Source organism: Trachemys scripta, chromosome 1 (assembly GCF_013100865.1).
Source record: "Trachemys scripta elegans isolate TJP31775 chromosome 1, CAS_Tse_1.0, whole genome shotgun sequence".
NCBI lineage: Eukaryota > Metazoa > Chordata > Testudines > Emydidae > Trachemys > Trachemys scripta.
The window spans coordinates 9,834,483-9,849,233 of record NC_048298.1 but is presented as its reverse complement, the minus strand read 5'-3'; the positions used below and the strand labels follow the sequence as shown (position 1 = coordinate 9,849,233).

Here is a 14,751-nt window from a genome sequence, read left to right as displayed (position 1 = left end):
GGAGGGTGCCACTCATGGCATGGTCACCTCCCAGGATTCTGCCCTTATGGGACTCAGTTTCCCCATCTGTAAGACACTGGCCTCCCAGGGGTGTTAGGAGCTTAATTCATTGGCTTTCATACACCCCTTTGAGCTCCCTCGATGGAAAATGCAAAATATTATTAAAAAAATATTATTATGACATCCGAAGCAAAGGATATTTAACACAATGGCATAAGAATCTGCACAGGGTTGTGTCCCGCGGAGCTTTACAACCAAACAAAACATCAAACTGGAATATAGCCAAAGACACATCTGGCCATTGTAGTAATGAAGATCTAAAGAAGGGCAAATTCTACCCTCAGACTTCATCACCTTGCTACAATACACAGTTTCCCAACAGGGGTGCTATAGCACAATTCTGTCTAAGACCTTGGAGAGTAAGTGGCTTGATGAGAGAGGACAGCGTAGGTGGAGGAAGGACCTGAGTGTTGCACTGGTTGGCCCTGTCCCTTTATCAGCATTGCCAACCTCAACACATTGGCTCAAGACGGGATGTTTTCCTACCAAAACCTGCTCTAGGAATTTGGGGCAGTTCTCTGGCCCGAGTTACACAGGAGGTGAGACTCGATGACTACAGTGGCTCCTTCTGGCCTTGGACTCTATGAAGAGATCAAAAGCCCGGAGTCAGGCCTCCAAAATCATGAGATCTTTTTTTTTTTTTTTTTTTTTTTTTTACAAAGCTAATACCGTGTTTCTTTGGTCTGTCAGTTGATTTGGGCCTATCACCACGGTGGGTGCCGCCCACCCTCTCACTTGTATGGGGCAAGGGGAAATTGGCCCCCGCTGCAGGAGCTCTCACCCCAACATCCGTCTCTCCCCTCTCCAGCTATTAATTCTGCCCCCACCAGTTCAAATCCCACCAGCTGGTTTTGCCCCCCCTCAGCCCACACCCTCACAATTCATCCCCCCTAGTCTCACCTCTGCTCCTCCAGGGGCTCTTCACCCCACTCTCCAGGCCTGGGGGGGCTGCAGTGGGGCCCCCTCCCCGCCTTCTAAGCTGGGGGGCAGCTCCAAAGACTCTTCACCCCTCCCCCCACCCTTCCTAGGGGGAGGGGGAGCAGAGGCACTGTCCTCTCCCTGCTGCTCACAGGAGGGGGGACGAGGGCCAGAGCCACCCTGCTCTGGTGGGCTCTTTAGCTCCCTGCTCCCCTCCTGTGAGGACGGCTTCAGGTTGCCATGGGGTGAGGGTGAGCGAGAACCCGCTCTGCCAGCGGCAGCTCTGATTGGTTGTTCTGCCCCAGGAGGTGGGCAAAGGGGGTGGGCAGCCAATCAGAGGGCTCCAAATCACTAAGGGCCTGGGTCATCTCACGTTCCAGCCCCATTGGCCACGCTGCTTCACGCTCACCCACAGCACCCGGCACGTTCCCGCAGCCGGGGGTACACGTGCATTTCGGAGAGCAGAATTTGGGCTAACGAGCATTCGGCTCTCTGACACCACAGGACAAGACGTTCTAGCAACAGGAGCATTGTTGTAAAGGCGAATCCATCTTCCTGCCCTTCCCCGCAAACACCTTTAAATCGGGGCCTGAACCATCCCAGAAATCACCCCTGCAACATTACGCACTATTCCCTAGACATTTTGGGAGGGTAGCTGTGGGGGGCAGGGAAGGGGAGAACCTCTAAGAGAACAAGGGTTTGGTCCAATTTAGCAGAAGCAACTTTTTGTTAATACACAGGCAGCTTTTTGGGAGATGCTTCCCTGAGGGCAACCCTCTGGGAGCAAAGTAACAGCACCTGAGGCAGAGCGGAGGGAGGGAGCCAGGGAAATTTTGGTTTGCAAAGTGGCTTATCCGCTCATTGTGTAGAGCTCTAATAGTTGTGTGTGCCTCTATCTAGGATTTTCTTTTCTGCTCATCTCTGTAGTACCTGAGCCCCTATTACACCTTCTGTGCAAAGATCTCAAAACGATTTGCAAACTAATGAATCAACCTTTACAGCACCCCCCAGAAGGTAGATATTATCACTGCCTTTGACATGAGAAAACCGAGTCTGGGACTTTCAGTGGCCTTAAGGGAGTTAGGAACCCCTTGTCTTTCAGTCGGAGTTGGATACCCGGCTTCTTTAGGCTCCTGAAAATACCACCCTAAGTGACTTATCCGAGGATACACATCAACTCACTAGCAGAGCTGGGAACAGAACCCAGCCCTCCTGATTCCCTGTCCTGTGCTTTAGCCACTACACAGTAAAGAAATGCCACAGAAATTGAAACCATTCCATTTGTCTTCCTAAGGAAACACACTTTGCTGCTCGGTATAAGCTTGCTTGGCTCCCTGTGCGGAACTGTGATGACATACAGTGGTCGTTCGGTGTAGCACAGCATGCACCGACTTGTGGGCATCCCAGAAAACGTACAAGCAACTATGATATTGTATGTGCATTTAGCATCTTTCATCGGATGAGACAGACCCCTACATGCTTGAGCAATAGCTAAAGGCATCACCTTGCCCAGCACTAAAAAGGAGCCATCTCAACAGTGAAAACATGGCACCAGTTTTGCACCTGCCACATTACACAGAAGAGGGGCTAAATATAACTTCTCCAGTTTAAACTGCAAGGGGAATTATCCTAGGCTTCAAGGCCGGAAGGGATCATTGCAATCAACTAGTGTGACCTTCTGCACAACACAGGCCAGAAAAACCTCACACAGGGACTCCTGCATCAAGCCCATAACTTCTCTGTTAGACACCCAGCCAGTCTTGAAAGACTTCAAGGGATGGACAAAGCTTAGATCAGCTCAAATGAGTAATTAGGGGCTCTCAGATAGTATGGTGGTGAGCACAGCCAATATAAAGCCTGATACCTTAGTATCCTGGCTACACTCTATCCCCCCTCACTACTCTCCGGTTTTGTTTGCTTGTATTTTGTTTTCAACTGTTCAGGTCTTTCCATCCCGTGGAAATGATGTACATCAGCCAAACTGGACAATCCCTATGTAAAAGGATAAATGGACACAAGTCAGATATCAGGAATGGCAATATACAAAAACCTGTAGGAGAACACTTCAACCTCCCTGGACACACAATAGCAGATTTAAAGGTAGCCATCCTGCAGCAAAAAAAACTTCAGGACCAGACTTCAAAGAGAAACTGCTGAGCTTCAGTTCATTTGCAAATTTGATACCATCAGCTCAGGATTAAACAAAGACTGCGAATGGCTAGCCAACTACAAAAGCAGTTTCTTCTCCTTTGGTGTTCACACCTCAGCTGCTAGAAGAGGGCCTCATCCTCCCTGATTGAACTAACCTCGTTATCTCTAGACTGATTCTTGCCTGCATATTTATACCTGCCTCTGGAAATTTCCACTACGTGCGTCTGACAAAGTGGGTATTCACCCACGAAAGCTTATGCTTGAATACATCTGTTAGCCTATAAGGTGCCACAGGACACTTTGTCGCTTTTCATGGAAATGATGTTACCTTCGGTAGTACAGCGTCCCCAAGCACTGTGCTGGGGTGCTGGATCAGAAGTAACTCAGAGAAGAGATCCAAACAGCATAACATTTTTGGGAGTGCTTTGGGTTTTCCTTGTAGACCTGAACAATATTCATGCCCAACCCTGCTTCAGCTGCCGGATCAGAGCCCAAAGCAAAGTGAGGTCCTATTGAAATACTTCAGCAGCTTCCATTCCACAGAGGTCACTAGAATGTTAACTCAACAAGCGCACAGAGCTCAGGCCTGGATGGGCCAGATCGGTTCCAATTCAGTGTTTTTAAAGGGCCAGGTTCGGACCTGTCACCCACATGTAATTCTGGAGTAGCTCCACTGAAGTCAGTCTGGACTTACTGAGATCAGGAGAAGTTTAGGGACAATCCCTAACATGTAAGTAGAAAGGGAGCTCATTCACAGTCTATTCCTCTGGCAGCCAGAAGGCCTGCGTGTTGAAGAACCTGGAGAGCTCACATTCCGGACATTGACTGGTACAGGTTTCCCTTCTGTAGGACCTGATCCAACTCCTACTGAGTTCAACAGGAGACTTTCCATTGACCACAATGGGAATTGGCTAGGGGTCTTAAAAAGCATGCAGCCAACTGGATCCCCTGCATTGGCTCTGTGGAAGAAAACACAGACTTCACTCTTAGGTTGTTTGCAACAATTCAGAGACAGTTTATTCTCAAGCAGTTGCAAGGGGGAGAGTGCACACGGACAGGGGTTCCCCCTTCCTAGGCAGGTCTCCACCAGATAAACAATTAGGGCAAGCATTTATACCTTTTGTTGCATACAGTAATGATCAACAACCACGTCTTGTTTATACATATTCCTTCGTGATATCTTACTTTTCTCCGCAGTTCCTGCTACAGTCTGCATTCCATTCTTATCTACACAAGGTCAAAACAACATCTCTTACAGTTTTTCCCATTCGCTTCCCACTCACCCAGGCCTTGCCTTAAAGTCTCGCGTTATTAGAGTTAGCCTGACTCTTGTTCTAATCCACAAAACTAAGAAGGTCTGCATTCAAATTCCTTTTATCCCTTTTTCCATTTCCACAGCTCACCCAAAACCCCTTTTGCTCAATGCCAGAAGCTGAGAAGGGAGGCGTAATCCCAATTATGACCCAAGACTCATACTCCCGTAGCCTCAGACATGGGTGGAAGGAAGAAATTTCATAAGCTTCCAGAGCTGCCTCAAAAATCTCCCGATTTTTGTGATGCCAGAGCTGTGGGTGCTGTAGGTATATCTGATCTCATATGGATATGGCACATAAGCATGGACAGGTATCACCACCATAGATAGACAGGCTGGGCTGTGGGGAGGAGGAGGGAGGGACCACACCTGCTACAAAGCAGACAACTTGAACCTCACTACTGTCTAGGGGTGTGTCTGTGGGGGAAGGGGGGAAATGACATTATTTTTGTACGCATTTTATTGGATGCCAGTATTTTTCTCTGATGGCAAAAGGAAACTTGGGGGAAGACCTCTGACTGATCCATATCCCTCGCAGGCAGCTCTCTGCACCCATGCTGAAAACTACATCAACATCTTGCCAGAAAACCCCTGTCTAAAAAGGCTGGGCAGGCACTCTGCTGCCAGGGGAGGATACTGGAGCCAGCTTCCCTGCCCTGTCGCTGAAGGAAGAAAGGGCTTATTGCTCTGTTCCAAGCTTGCAGGTTTCACCGTCTTCCTCTTGTTGGAACTTCCTTACTGGAGCAGACATGCATCCTGCATCCCGCAGTGACTAATGCCTTCGTAATGGAGGATTGTGCAATAACATGGCCACAGGGGAAACATCGTACCAACCCAGGGCACTTAGCAGCTGGCTTATGTCCTGACTCTTAAAAGTTGATCTACCTTAGAGATACATCCTGGCAGCTAGGAGGCCATGTTACAAAGCTCTAGCCCTCTTCTTAAGAGAGTGGCTGTGACTTTCCTCCCATCTCCCTCTGCAACAAAAAGAAAAAAAGGCAGGAAGGCTCCTATTGGGCCCTAAACACTGCAGAGATGATCACGGAGCCCTGTGCCACCAATCATCATTATCCTGCAAAACCAGAATATAATCCCCCGCTTCCCGCAGGAGACAGTGTTGATATTCCACTGCTGTGACACACAAGCTTGGCCTGGCACATAACATTTGCAAAAAGTCCAATTAAACCCAGTCAAGGTGAGAGACAAAAAGTCAGCAATGTTGTGGCATGCTTTCTTTTGACTGTACTCTGGCAAAGCTGTGCAACTTCATAGGGTGGTGGAGGGCACGGATCAGCATTCATGTCCTGCTCCCCGGGCCAGGGAAGCTAATGATCCAACCAGTGGACCAAATTCGGTGATGAATCCTGGTCACATGCCACCTGAGGCACATGCTGAGTGTCAGGTATTGACACTTATGTTGCACGTATGCTAAGAGGAAGAAGGGGTTGGTTGGGAGGAGTTTTGGTTGTTTTTCTGCAGCGAGGCAACTAACCTGCAGCAGTTCCTCCCTCACAGGGTTGGGTTTGTCGAGGACTGTGCATGCCAGGCTTAAATATGGGCGTGGAAGTAGGTTTCTTATAAAACACAATCAAGGTTTGTACTCGTTCCCAGTTCCAATACAGGAGATTGCAAGACTGGCTGATCCTTGGGCCAAGGTCCCTTTGTACAGCAGCCTCTCTCTGATCAAAGCCCCCACCCCCACCCCCACCAGCACCCTGATTGTCATAGAGTTCAGCCCCCATTTAGGCACCTGACCGAAAAGCCCAGATTAACACAAGTGCTCAAGCCCCGTCATTCTCCATGGGAGCCGCTGGGTGCTGAGCACTTTTGAAAGTCCGGCCTCCAGTCTCTGACCCATTGGTCTTTCCTCCCCGCACGCTCATGTGTTTCTCAGTCTGTTACAAATGGTTCCGTCCTTCACCTGACAATACAGATACAAATCTGAAATTGGCTGCCCAATCCAGCCGCAAAGATATAAACCAGGACAGGCTGCTCCGAGTCTCAGAAAGGAACAGAAGTACGTTCCTAGGCTGGGATCGCGTTCTATATAAACGAGCCTGCAGACAAGCCTGTACACACCCTGATCACCCTGACACTTAGAACCATTCTCTTCTCCCAACGTTTCCCATTCCTGCTGGATCACCCTCATCTTTCCTCAGGCCTCCCCTGGTCTTCCCCACACATGTTTGATCTCAGTATTTTACTGCAGTTTTCCACGCCTCTCCTCTGCCGCCAGTAGTTGTCCTGCCTTGTCTCACTCTTACCACACTACGTCATCATCTCTGTTCAATGCGCCTCCTGTCAAACAGCCCAGCTGTGCTGAGCTGGTGGAGTGAGAAAGAGACCAGCTGCTTAGAAGGTTGGGGAGGAGAGAGATCACAGCAGAATAGGATGGAGGCTCATAAACTTTAAATCCTATACCCCAGCCCTGCTGTCTTTTCACACCCTAGATCACCTACTGGATTTAAAGGAAGTGTGCAAGCCAGCAAAGCGGCAGGATTCTCATGCCCACATTCCCGGACAAGAGAAGGAGAACTACAGAGAGCTTCTCAGCTGGGGCAGACCTTTACTCCATCCGCTTTCTTGATAAGATTTGGACGACCCATGCCTGCTGATAGCGGGGGGCAGAGTGAGGGCAGCCGGCTTCAGCAGTGTTACTGAACATGCTCAGTACAAGCCACACAGCAAATCTGGGGGGGCACATGACCCCACATGCCCTCCCCACACGTCATTCCTGGAGCTGGAGCTGGCATATTGTTCACCGCAGAATCTAGAGGGGGGGGGGGAAGACCTACGAGATCATCCAGTCTATCCTTCCACTCAAACAGTTTGTTCCACACAGTCCATTTTATGGTGCTTTGTCCAACCTAGTTTTAAATGTCCAAAGTTGTGAGAGGCTGTTTCACATTTGAACAGATCTGTCTCACTTTCAGGAAGTCCCATCTCCCCCCCACTCTCCCCCCACACCATTCAGCCTGAAACTCTCCTCTCTCAATTTCATCCCTTAATTCCTACTTACATCACCTTAAACAGTCCCTTCTCTGAGCAAAGCTGCAGGGTTAGATTTAAAAATGTTATTAAGATGATGTTAAAAAAAAAAATAGTGAACAGAGTTTGAGCATAGAAGTTTCTGGTTATCAGGGAATAACATACACATGCTTGAAGGGACTATTTCCCCCGTGGCTATCACTCAACCAAACTTCATGTATTCAACTCAACCTTTCTTTATCAGTCAACCCCTGCAGCCCCCTCGATCGTTTTGGGTGAACTCTGCATGCCGATGTAACCAGCACGCTGTTTTGTCCCAGCAGGGATACCAGAAAAGAGCCCTCTCCTCCCAGAGAAGCTTATGCCATAAGTGTTTTGATGTACTAATCCTTTAAATGAGCATGTGCATTATTCATAGCCACAGGCTAATCCTACTTCCTTGAAACAGTGAAACCAGTTCTCCTCTCACACCAGTTTCACACCACTCACTTCACTGATGTACACCAGTTTAAGTGAAAGGAGAACGTGGCCCTTTATTTTTAAAAGGACGGTAACTGGAAAGATGAAGCCATTGTGGGGTTATATGCCACGCTGAGTCTGCTCAGAGAGGGGCAGTACACAATGTTCATTTGAAATGTACAGGGGTTTTCTTCCTTTTGGTTTCCCACAGATGTCCTGTCCGATTCCCATTCTGCATCCCGGCACGCACCATGCTGAGATGTCACAGCTGTCACAGAGCCTTGCAGGCACACGGAACCAACATGTGTGTACATGGGAAGGGAATTTACTAACAATAATATCTAGCTTTTATATAACCCTCTTCATTGCTAGATCTCAAAGCACTTTGCAAAGGAGGTCAGTAGTCATTTTTCTCGTTTTATGGTGGGGAAACTGAGGCACAGGGCAGTGACGTGACTTGCCCAAGGTCACTTAGCAGGCCATTGGCGGAGCCAGAAACTGAATGCAGGTCTCCAGAGTCCCAGTCTGCTTCCCTTAAAGTAAAGGCACTGCATCGCAGCAGCCCGAGGAGGATGAGAATCTACTCCCTGGGCAGCACTCACCACTCCTACACTTATCTGCGGGTAGCTCACAAGACAGCTAGTAGGTGCCTTTGTCCCCTGTAAGCTGTGTGCGTTGCCCTGTAGCACTTTCACCCCATGCTGGCCAAGCGGACGGGACTGACCTCAGTCAATCACTGAAGTGGAACCTCACAGAAATGAGAGATGGATTCAACCCTGTAATAAATCCATGACTACCTAGGAATTCCAGGCTGCCGCATTATGACAATTTCACTGGGGCTTCTGGGATAGAACTCAGCTCCTCCGGCTCCAAAAGCCCAGTCCCCTACATCTGCAGCTAGAGGAGAATCTCTGTTAGCAGTCTAGGTCCTATGACACACAGTTGAGCCCTTCCGATTCTATCCAGCAGAGAGCAACGACCACACACACATTAGCCAGGTCCTCTCAGCCTCAGTGGCCGAAGTCCATCCCACAACAACGCAGGACTGGTCCCTACTGTATATTTTTCCAGTGCTTTGTCCAGTCTGTACCATTTTCAAATGACTCCCTCACCCATTTCAGTGGGAGAGGTACTTCACCCGTACAACCGCAGTTACGTTAATCAAGGCCACCAATGCAGTAAAACATGTGCCTTTCAAAGAAGCGAAACAAAAATCCCACGTCCTTGTTCTAACTCCATTAAAACCTTGATCGGTTTAGGTACCTATTATTAGCGGACGGGGTGTGTGTGAGTAACACACACCGCACCTACACGCAGCAGAGCCCAGGGCAAGGCAGGCAGTCAAATCCGAGCCCAAGCAAACAGGAAGCCAATCAGCTTTTCAAACGCCCCAATGATAATAAACCATCCTCCAAGCACAACGCGGAAACCACCCACCAGGCACCCACTGTTCCCGCAGCCCCGGCCTTGAGCTGGGAAGGGGAATGGGAAGGGGAGTGGGGTCAGCCCCAAACCCACCGTCCTCCTCTTTGCCATTCAACCCCCCTGCAGCCCAGCCGCTGCCCCCGGGCCCGGTGCTGGCTCGGGACAGGGGCAGCCACGCCTCGCCTGCCAACCCACCCCGGGGGCAGCAGCGTGCCCGCAGGGGGGCAGGAGCGCCCCTTACCTTTTCGGAAGGGCATGATGAGCCGCGCGGCAGCAGGGCTCGCTTGGAGCCGGACGCCTGGGTTCCGCAGCCTCCCCCTGTCTGTCTGTCTGTCTCAGAAGGAAAGTGACATACTTGGTCAATTCCCGGCGCACATCGGCGTCACTCGAGCGAGGCAGGAACTGTACAAAGGAGGAAGTTAAGAGCTGGCGGCACTTTCGGGACTGGGAGCCTTAACCCGTCTCTCCCCGCAGCCCTGAGCCGCCCGGCGGAGCTCGCAGCTGCACGGGGCCGCGGGAGCTCGGGCTGCGGAGATCCGGAGGGCAGGGAGGGGTGTTGGCAGGTGCTGAGCTCGCTGCAGCGGTGGGGACAATTGCACGGGGGTGCAGGGCGGGCATCTTCCCACGGCGGTGCTGGGGCAGGCGATATTTACCGTGAAACAGGCGGGGGAGCACAAACGGAGGCTGTGGAAGATCCACGAGAGAGGGGACACAGTCTCCTTATTATTTAATATTTGCCTGGCTTCAGCACCGAGGCAGAGGTGGGTTTAGATTGATCGATTTACCCCGGGCACGGAGAACAGTTGGGCCCCCTGCTCCCCAGGGGCCCAAGAACTGGGGGAGTCAGGAGCCATGCTCCCCACTTTTAAACGAGGGAGGGCCATGCCTGCTGCCCACTTTTTAACATGGGCGTCGTAGCCTTAGGCAGGCACAAAGCCCCTGCTAGGGGCGCCAGCCTCTTCCCAGTGGGGGCCTTAGCCCCTCCCTCTCACCACAGGGCCCCACTACCTGCTTCTCCTCGACCTCTTCCCCCCAAGGCCCCACCCGCTGGCCAGGCCGGAAGCTGGAGCCAGGCCGCAGTAAGAGCCACCCAGCCTGGTCCCTGTGGGAGCCCCGACACGCCACCTGCCCTGGTGATGTGCCCTGGGGGAAGGGGACACGGTCCAGGGGCTGTAGAGCTAAGGCAGGTTAGTCCCTTCCTGTTCCGACACTGCGCTGCACCCTGGAAGTGGCCAGCAGGTCCAGCTCCTAGGTGGGGTGGGGGGGTACGGGCTCCGCGCGCTGCCTGTACCCCTAGCACTGTCTCCGCAATCCCATTGGCCAGGAGCTGTGGGGAGAGCCCTGTGGAGCCACTTGCATGCCTCTGCCTAGGAGCCGGACCTGCTGCTGGCCACTTCCAGGGTGCAGCGCAGTCCGCGGTGTGCTGCTGACCAGGAGCCACCGGAGGTAAGCCCATGCCCCAATCCCCTGCCCCGAGCCCCCCCAAACCTGGAGCCCCTTTCTGAACCCCAAACTCTTCATCCCCGGCCCCACCCCAGAGCCTGCACCCCCAGCCCAGAGCTCTGACCCCCTCCCACACCCCAACCCGCAGCCCAGAGCCCCCTCCCACACCCTGCACCCCTCATTCCCAGCCCCACCCTGCAGCCCTCACCCCCGCACCCTAACCCTCTGCCCCAGCCCTGAGCCCCTCCCACACCCCAAACCCCTCATCAACAATTTTCTTCAACTGGGTTGCCAGAAAAAAAGTTTGAAAACCACTCATATACATAACACATAATAGGAGCCAGGAACTCCAGATTCTAATCCTGACTTGCTGTGGGCACTGCAGTGGATGGGTCTCAGCACAGATGCCAGGGTGGGTCCGCCTGGATGGCACTCATTACAAGATCAGGGCCCAAGTCAGTAATGAGCCAATAACTGAGCATGGTGCTAGGAAGCAATATGTTGTTACAAGTGTCACGGCAGTTTTGGAGAGGGTGTGTCAACCCCAGTGCTCAAATTCCCTATCTGAATGCTTACATCCTGCCGAAATTTCCTCTGTGGGTTCAGTTGGTTACATGCTGCTTACCTTCCGGCCCTAAACCTTGCAACCTTTCTGCAGGCTGTGAAGACAGCAACCCCAGCCCAACTCAAAGAGGAAGAGTTGCAAAGCATTTGGGGATGCTTTGGGATAAAGATTATTTATTTGACCTAATCTAGGGCTTTCCATGAGCTAGGAGCCTGAGACCACTTTCTCCATAACTGGACCCAGAGGGGAAAGGATGTTATTCATGGCTATAGACCTGCATCTCTATTTTAAATTCCCTTTAGCAGGGATTTTCATCATACACCATCCATTGAAAGATTAGGAGTAGTGTTATTGTTCATTCTCCCCCCGGCCCCAATATCTTCACGTGTTTAATTCACTCTGGGCCAGATTCTGAGTAGCACCTTATTCCACAATTAGCCCAGTTTCCATCAGGGAGGCCACTCATGAAATAAGATGCTACTCAGTGGGATGAAGGGTATCTAAATCCAGCTCTCTGTGTATACATCGAAACAGGTGCATGCACCAGGAAGGGTGAATATGAGCAATTAATTTCTCACACCATATCCTCATCATAGGCCAACAGAACTTAATAGGGGCATGTAAAGAGAAACCGTTACCCATGGACCTCTCCAGGCCAACTGGCACGGGGGATACAAGAATACCCTGATGCAGGTATGTACATTCTGGCTCACCAAAGAACGTCATGTGAGGTCTTAAATGAAAGTCAGGGTCACACTGGTCATTAATATCATTGTGAAATGTACATACAGATAAAATATAAGGAGCAACAGAGAGTCCTGTGGCATCTTTAAGACTAACCCTTAGTCTTAAATGTGCCACAGGACCCTCTGTTGCTTTTTACAGATTCAGACTAACACGGCTACCCCTCTGATACTTGAAAATATAAGGAGTTATTTATCTATATTGAAAATACTTCCTTAGATTCTCTATCACCACAGAGGTCGAGAATTATAAGTCTAGGATTGGAAGGGACCTTGATAGGTCACATAGTCCAGTCCCTTGCACTGAAGTGGGAATAAGTATTATCTAGACCATCCCTGACAGATGTTTGTCTAGTCTGCTCTTAAAAACCTCCCGTGATGGTGATTCCACAACCTTCCTAGGTAATTTGTTTAACTGCTTGATTACCCCGAAAGGAAGTTTTCCCCAATGTTTTAGCTAAATCTCCCTTGCTGCAATTTAAGCCCATTATTTCTTGTCCTATCCTCAGTGGATAAGGAAAACACCTCCTCTTTTTAACAACCTTTTATGTACTTGAAGACTTATGTCCCACCTCAGTCTTCTCTTCTCCAGACTAAACAAACCCAGTGTTTTCAATCTTTCCTCACAGGTCATATTTTCTAGATCTTCGATCGTTTTTGTTCCTCTCCTCTGAACCTTCTGCAATTTGTCCATGTCTTCCCAGAACCAACCACAATACTCTAGTTGAGGCCTTGTAAGCGTTGAGTAGAATGGAAGAATTATTTCTCGTGTCTTGCTTACAACACTGGCTAATACATCCCAGAATGATGTTTGGGGTTTTTTGCAACGCTATTGCAGCGTTGATGTATTTAGTTTGTGATCCACTATAATCCCTAGATCCTTTTCTGCAGTACTCCTTCCTAGGCAGTCATTTCATTTCCCATTTTGTATTTGTGCAATTGATTATTCCTTCCCAAGTGGAGTACTTTGCATTTGTCTTTACTGAATTTCATTCTATTTCTTTCAGATCATTTTTCCTGTTTTTCAAGATCATTTTGAATTCCAATCCTTTCCTCCAAAGTGCTTGCAACCCCTCCCAGTTTGCTGTCTTCTGCAAATGTTATAATTGTACTCTCTGTGATGCCAGCAGACAAGTGCCAGCTTATGCCAAAGTTCCCATGTGTCTATTGAACACTGACAAATACGTACCTGGAATAAGTCTGGTTTATCTCTGTGTTAGTATTGTTACAATGATATTAGAATTATAAGAATGTGTTTAGACTTTATTGAATGCTTGTGAGTTGCTGGATGCATTAATCTCACTTATAACATCTGTATCCGTATTGCAAGATAATGTTTGAGTGGTTGTATTTCAGCCTCAGGGACTGTGTAAATCACCGGACAGGAGAGTGGCATTAACCAGCATGAAGTGCTGATCACACCAGGAAAGGTCCATTGACACACACCAGGAAAGGTCCATTGTCACACACTGGACTATTGTGGGATGTTAAAGAGGACAAAAGATGTTGGTTGTTCTGCCCTCCGCCCCCATAAAGATGAGTCATGCAAAGCGGATTCCTCCCATCAGTTGAATTTGCAGCTCAGAGCACATGGCAGGAGGGGGATAAAAACACCAAATAGAAGAAACAGGATCTTTATGCTGCTTGCACTCTGGGGAGGGGGACAAGGTTTACTAGGCATAAGCATGAGATTCCCAGCTGCTTAGCCTGGGTTAGCCCGAAAGGGCATATGAACTTCCTTATTATAGAAGTTTCTATTACCTTTTGAAAACTAAGATTGTACCTCATTTGTGTGTATATGTTTATCTGCTTTAACTCGGTAAATAACTCTCATTTCCTTTTCCTATTTAATAAATCTTTAGATACTTGATTGTAGGCTTGGCTATAAGCATTGCCTTTGTGTGAGATCTAAGGTGCAATTGTAAATCAAAGTCTGAAACTCACTTCCCTCCTTAGCCCACCAGAGCCCAGATTTGTTAATCTTCCAGGAGACTGTAAAACCCACCTTTCCCCCAGGCATTGAGCAGGTTGATGTGCTGGAGCAGTCTCATTACATTCTGATCACTTCGCTGGCTTGGGGAATAGACACATCTTCATTTTTTATATATTGAATACTGTTATTTTAATCCATGGAAAGAACCTAGGGTGCAAGATGAGTACTAAAAAGTTTAAAGAGGTAAATAAAGGAGTTGGGGAGAGCTGACCCATAGCTTTGGATTTCTTGATCATTGTGCTTTGAAAATCTCACCCACAGTAAAGCTACAACACTGAGGAGCAGAGAAAGCAGATGTGTTTGTACTGAAGAAAATAATACTGTTCATCAGTCAAGCTCTACAACGGAGGTCAGAATCATTAGCCCCATTTTACAGATAGAGGAAAATGAGGAACAGGGGAAGGGAAATGACTTGACCAAGCCCACCCAGAAGGCCATAGTAGAGCCAGGATTAGAACGCACAGCTCCTGAATCTCAGCCCAGTGTGCTGTCCACTAGGCTATAAAAACAACAAGGAGTCTGGTGGCACCTTAAAGACTAACAGATTTATTTGGGCATAAGCTTTCGTGAGTAAAAACCTCACTTCTTCGGATGCATAGAGTGAAAGTGCACTTTCACTCTATGCATCCGAAGAAGTGAGGTTTTTACTCACGAAAGCTTATGCCCAAATAAATCTGTTAGTCTTTAAGGTGCC

The 14,751-nt window shown here is 49.2% G+C and overlaps 1 protein-coding gene and 1 long non-coding RNA gene across 3 annotated transcripts in view; one reads left to right on the top strand and one right to left on the bottom strand.

The window, feature by feature from the left end:
• The window catches only part of PFKFB3 (6-phosphofructo-2-kinase/fructose-2,6-biphosphatase 3), a 116,853-nt gene extending 107,131 nt beyond the window's left edge, over window positions 1-9,722 (bottom strand). Inside the window, exon 1 of one of the 2 annotated variants that reach the window (XM_034764383.1) lies at window positions 9,555-9,722. In XM_034764383.1, the coding sequence (XP_034620274.1) occupies window positions 9,555-9,570 (16 nt within the window). In that variant the 5' untranslated portion in view covers window positions 9,571-9,722. The remainder of the gene's footprint in view (window positions 1-9,554) is intronic. The other variant, XM_034764373.1, reaches the window with a different exon arrangement.
• Window positions 9,723-9,763: 41 nt separating this feature from the next.
• Window positions 9,764-14,513, top strand: LOC117874373. Its single transcript, XR_004644962.1, has 3 exons — window positions 9,764-9,876; window positions 11,918-12,014; window positions 13,072-14,513. It is a non-coding gene; the product is annotated as an uncharacterized LOC117874373 (long non-coding RNA).
• Window positions 14,514-14,751: the final 238 nt, after the last annotated feature.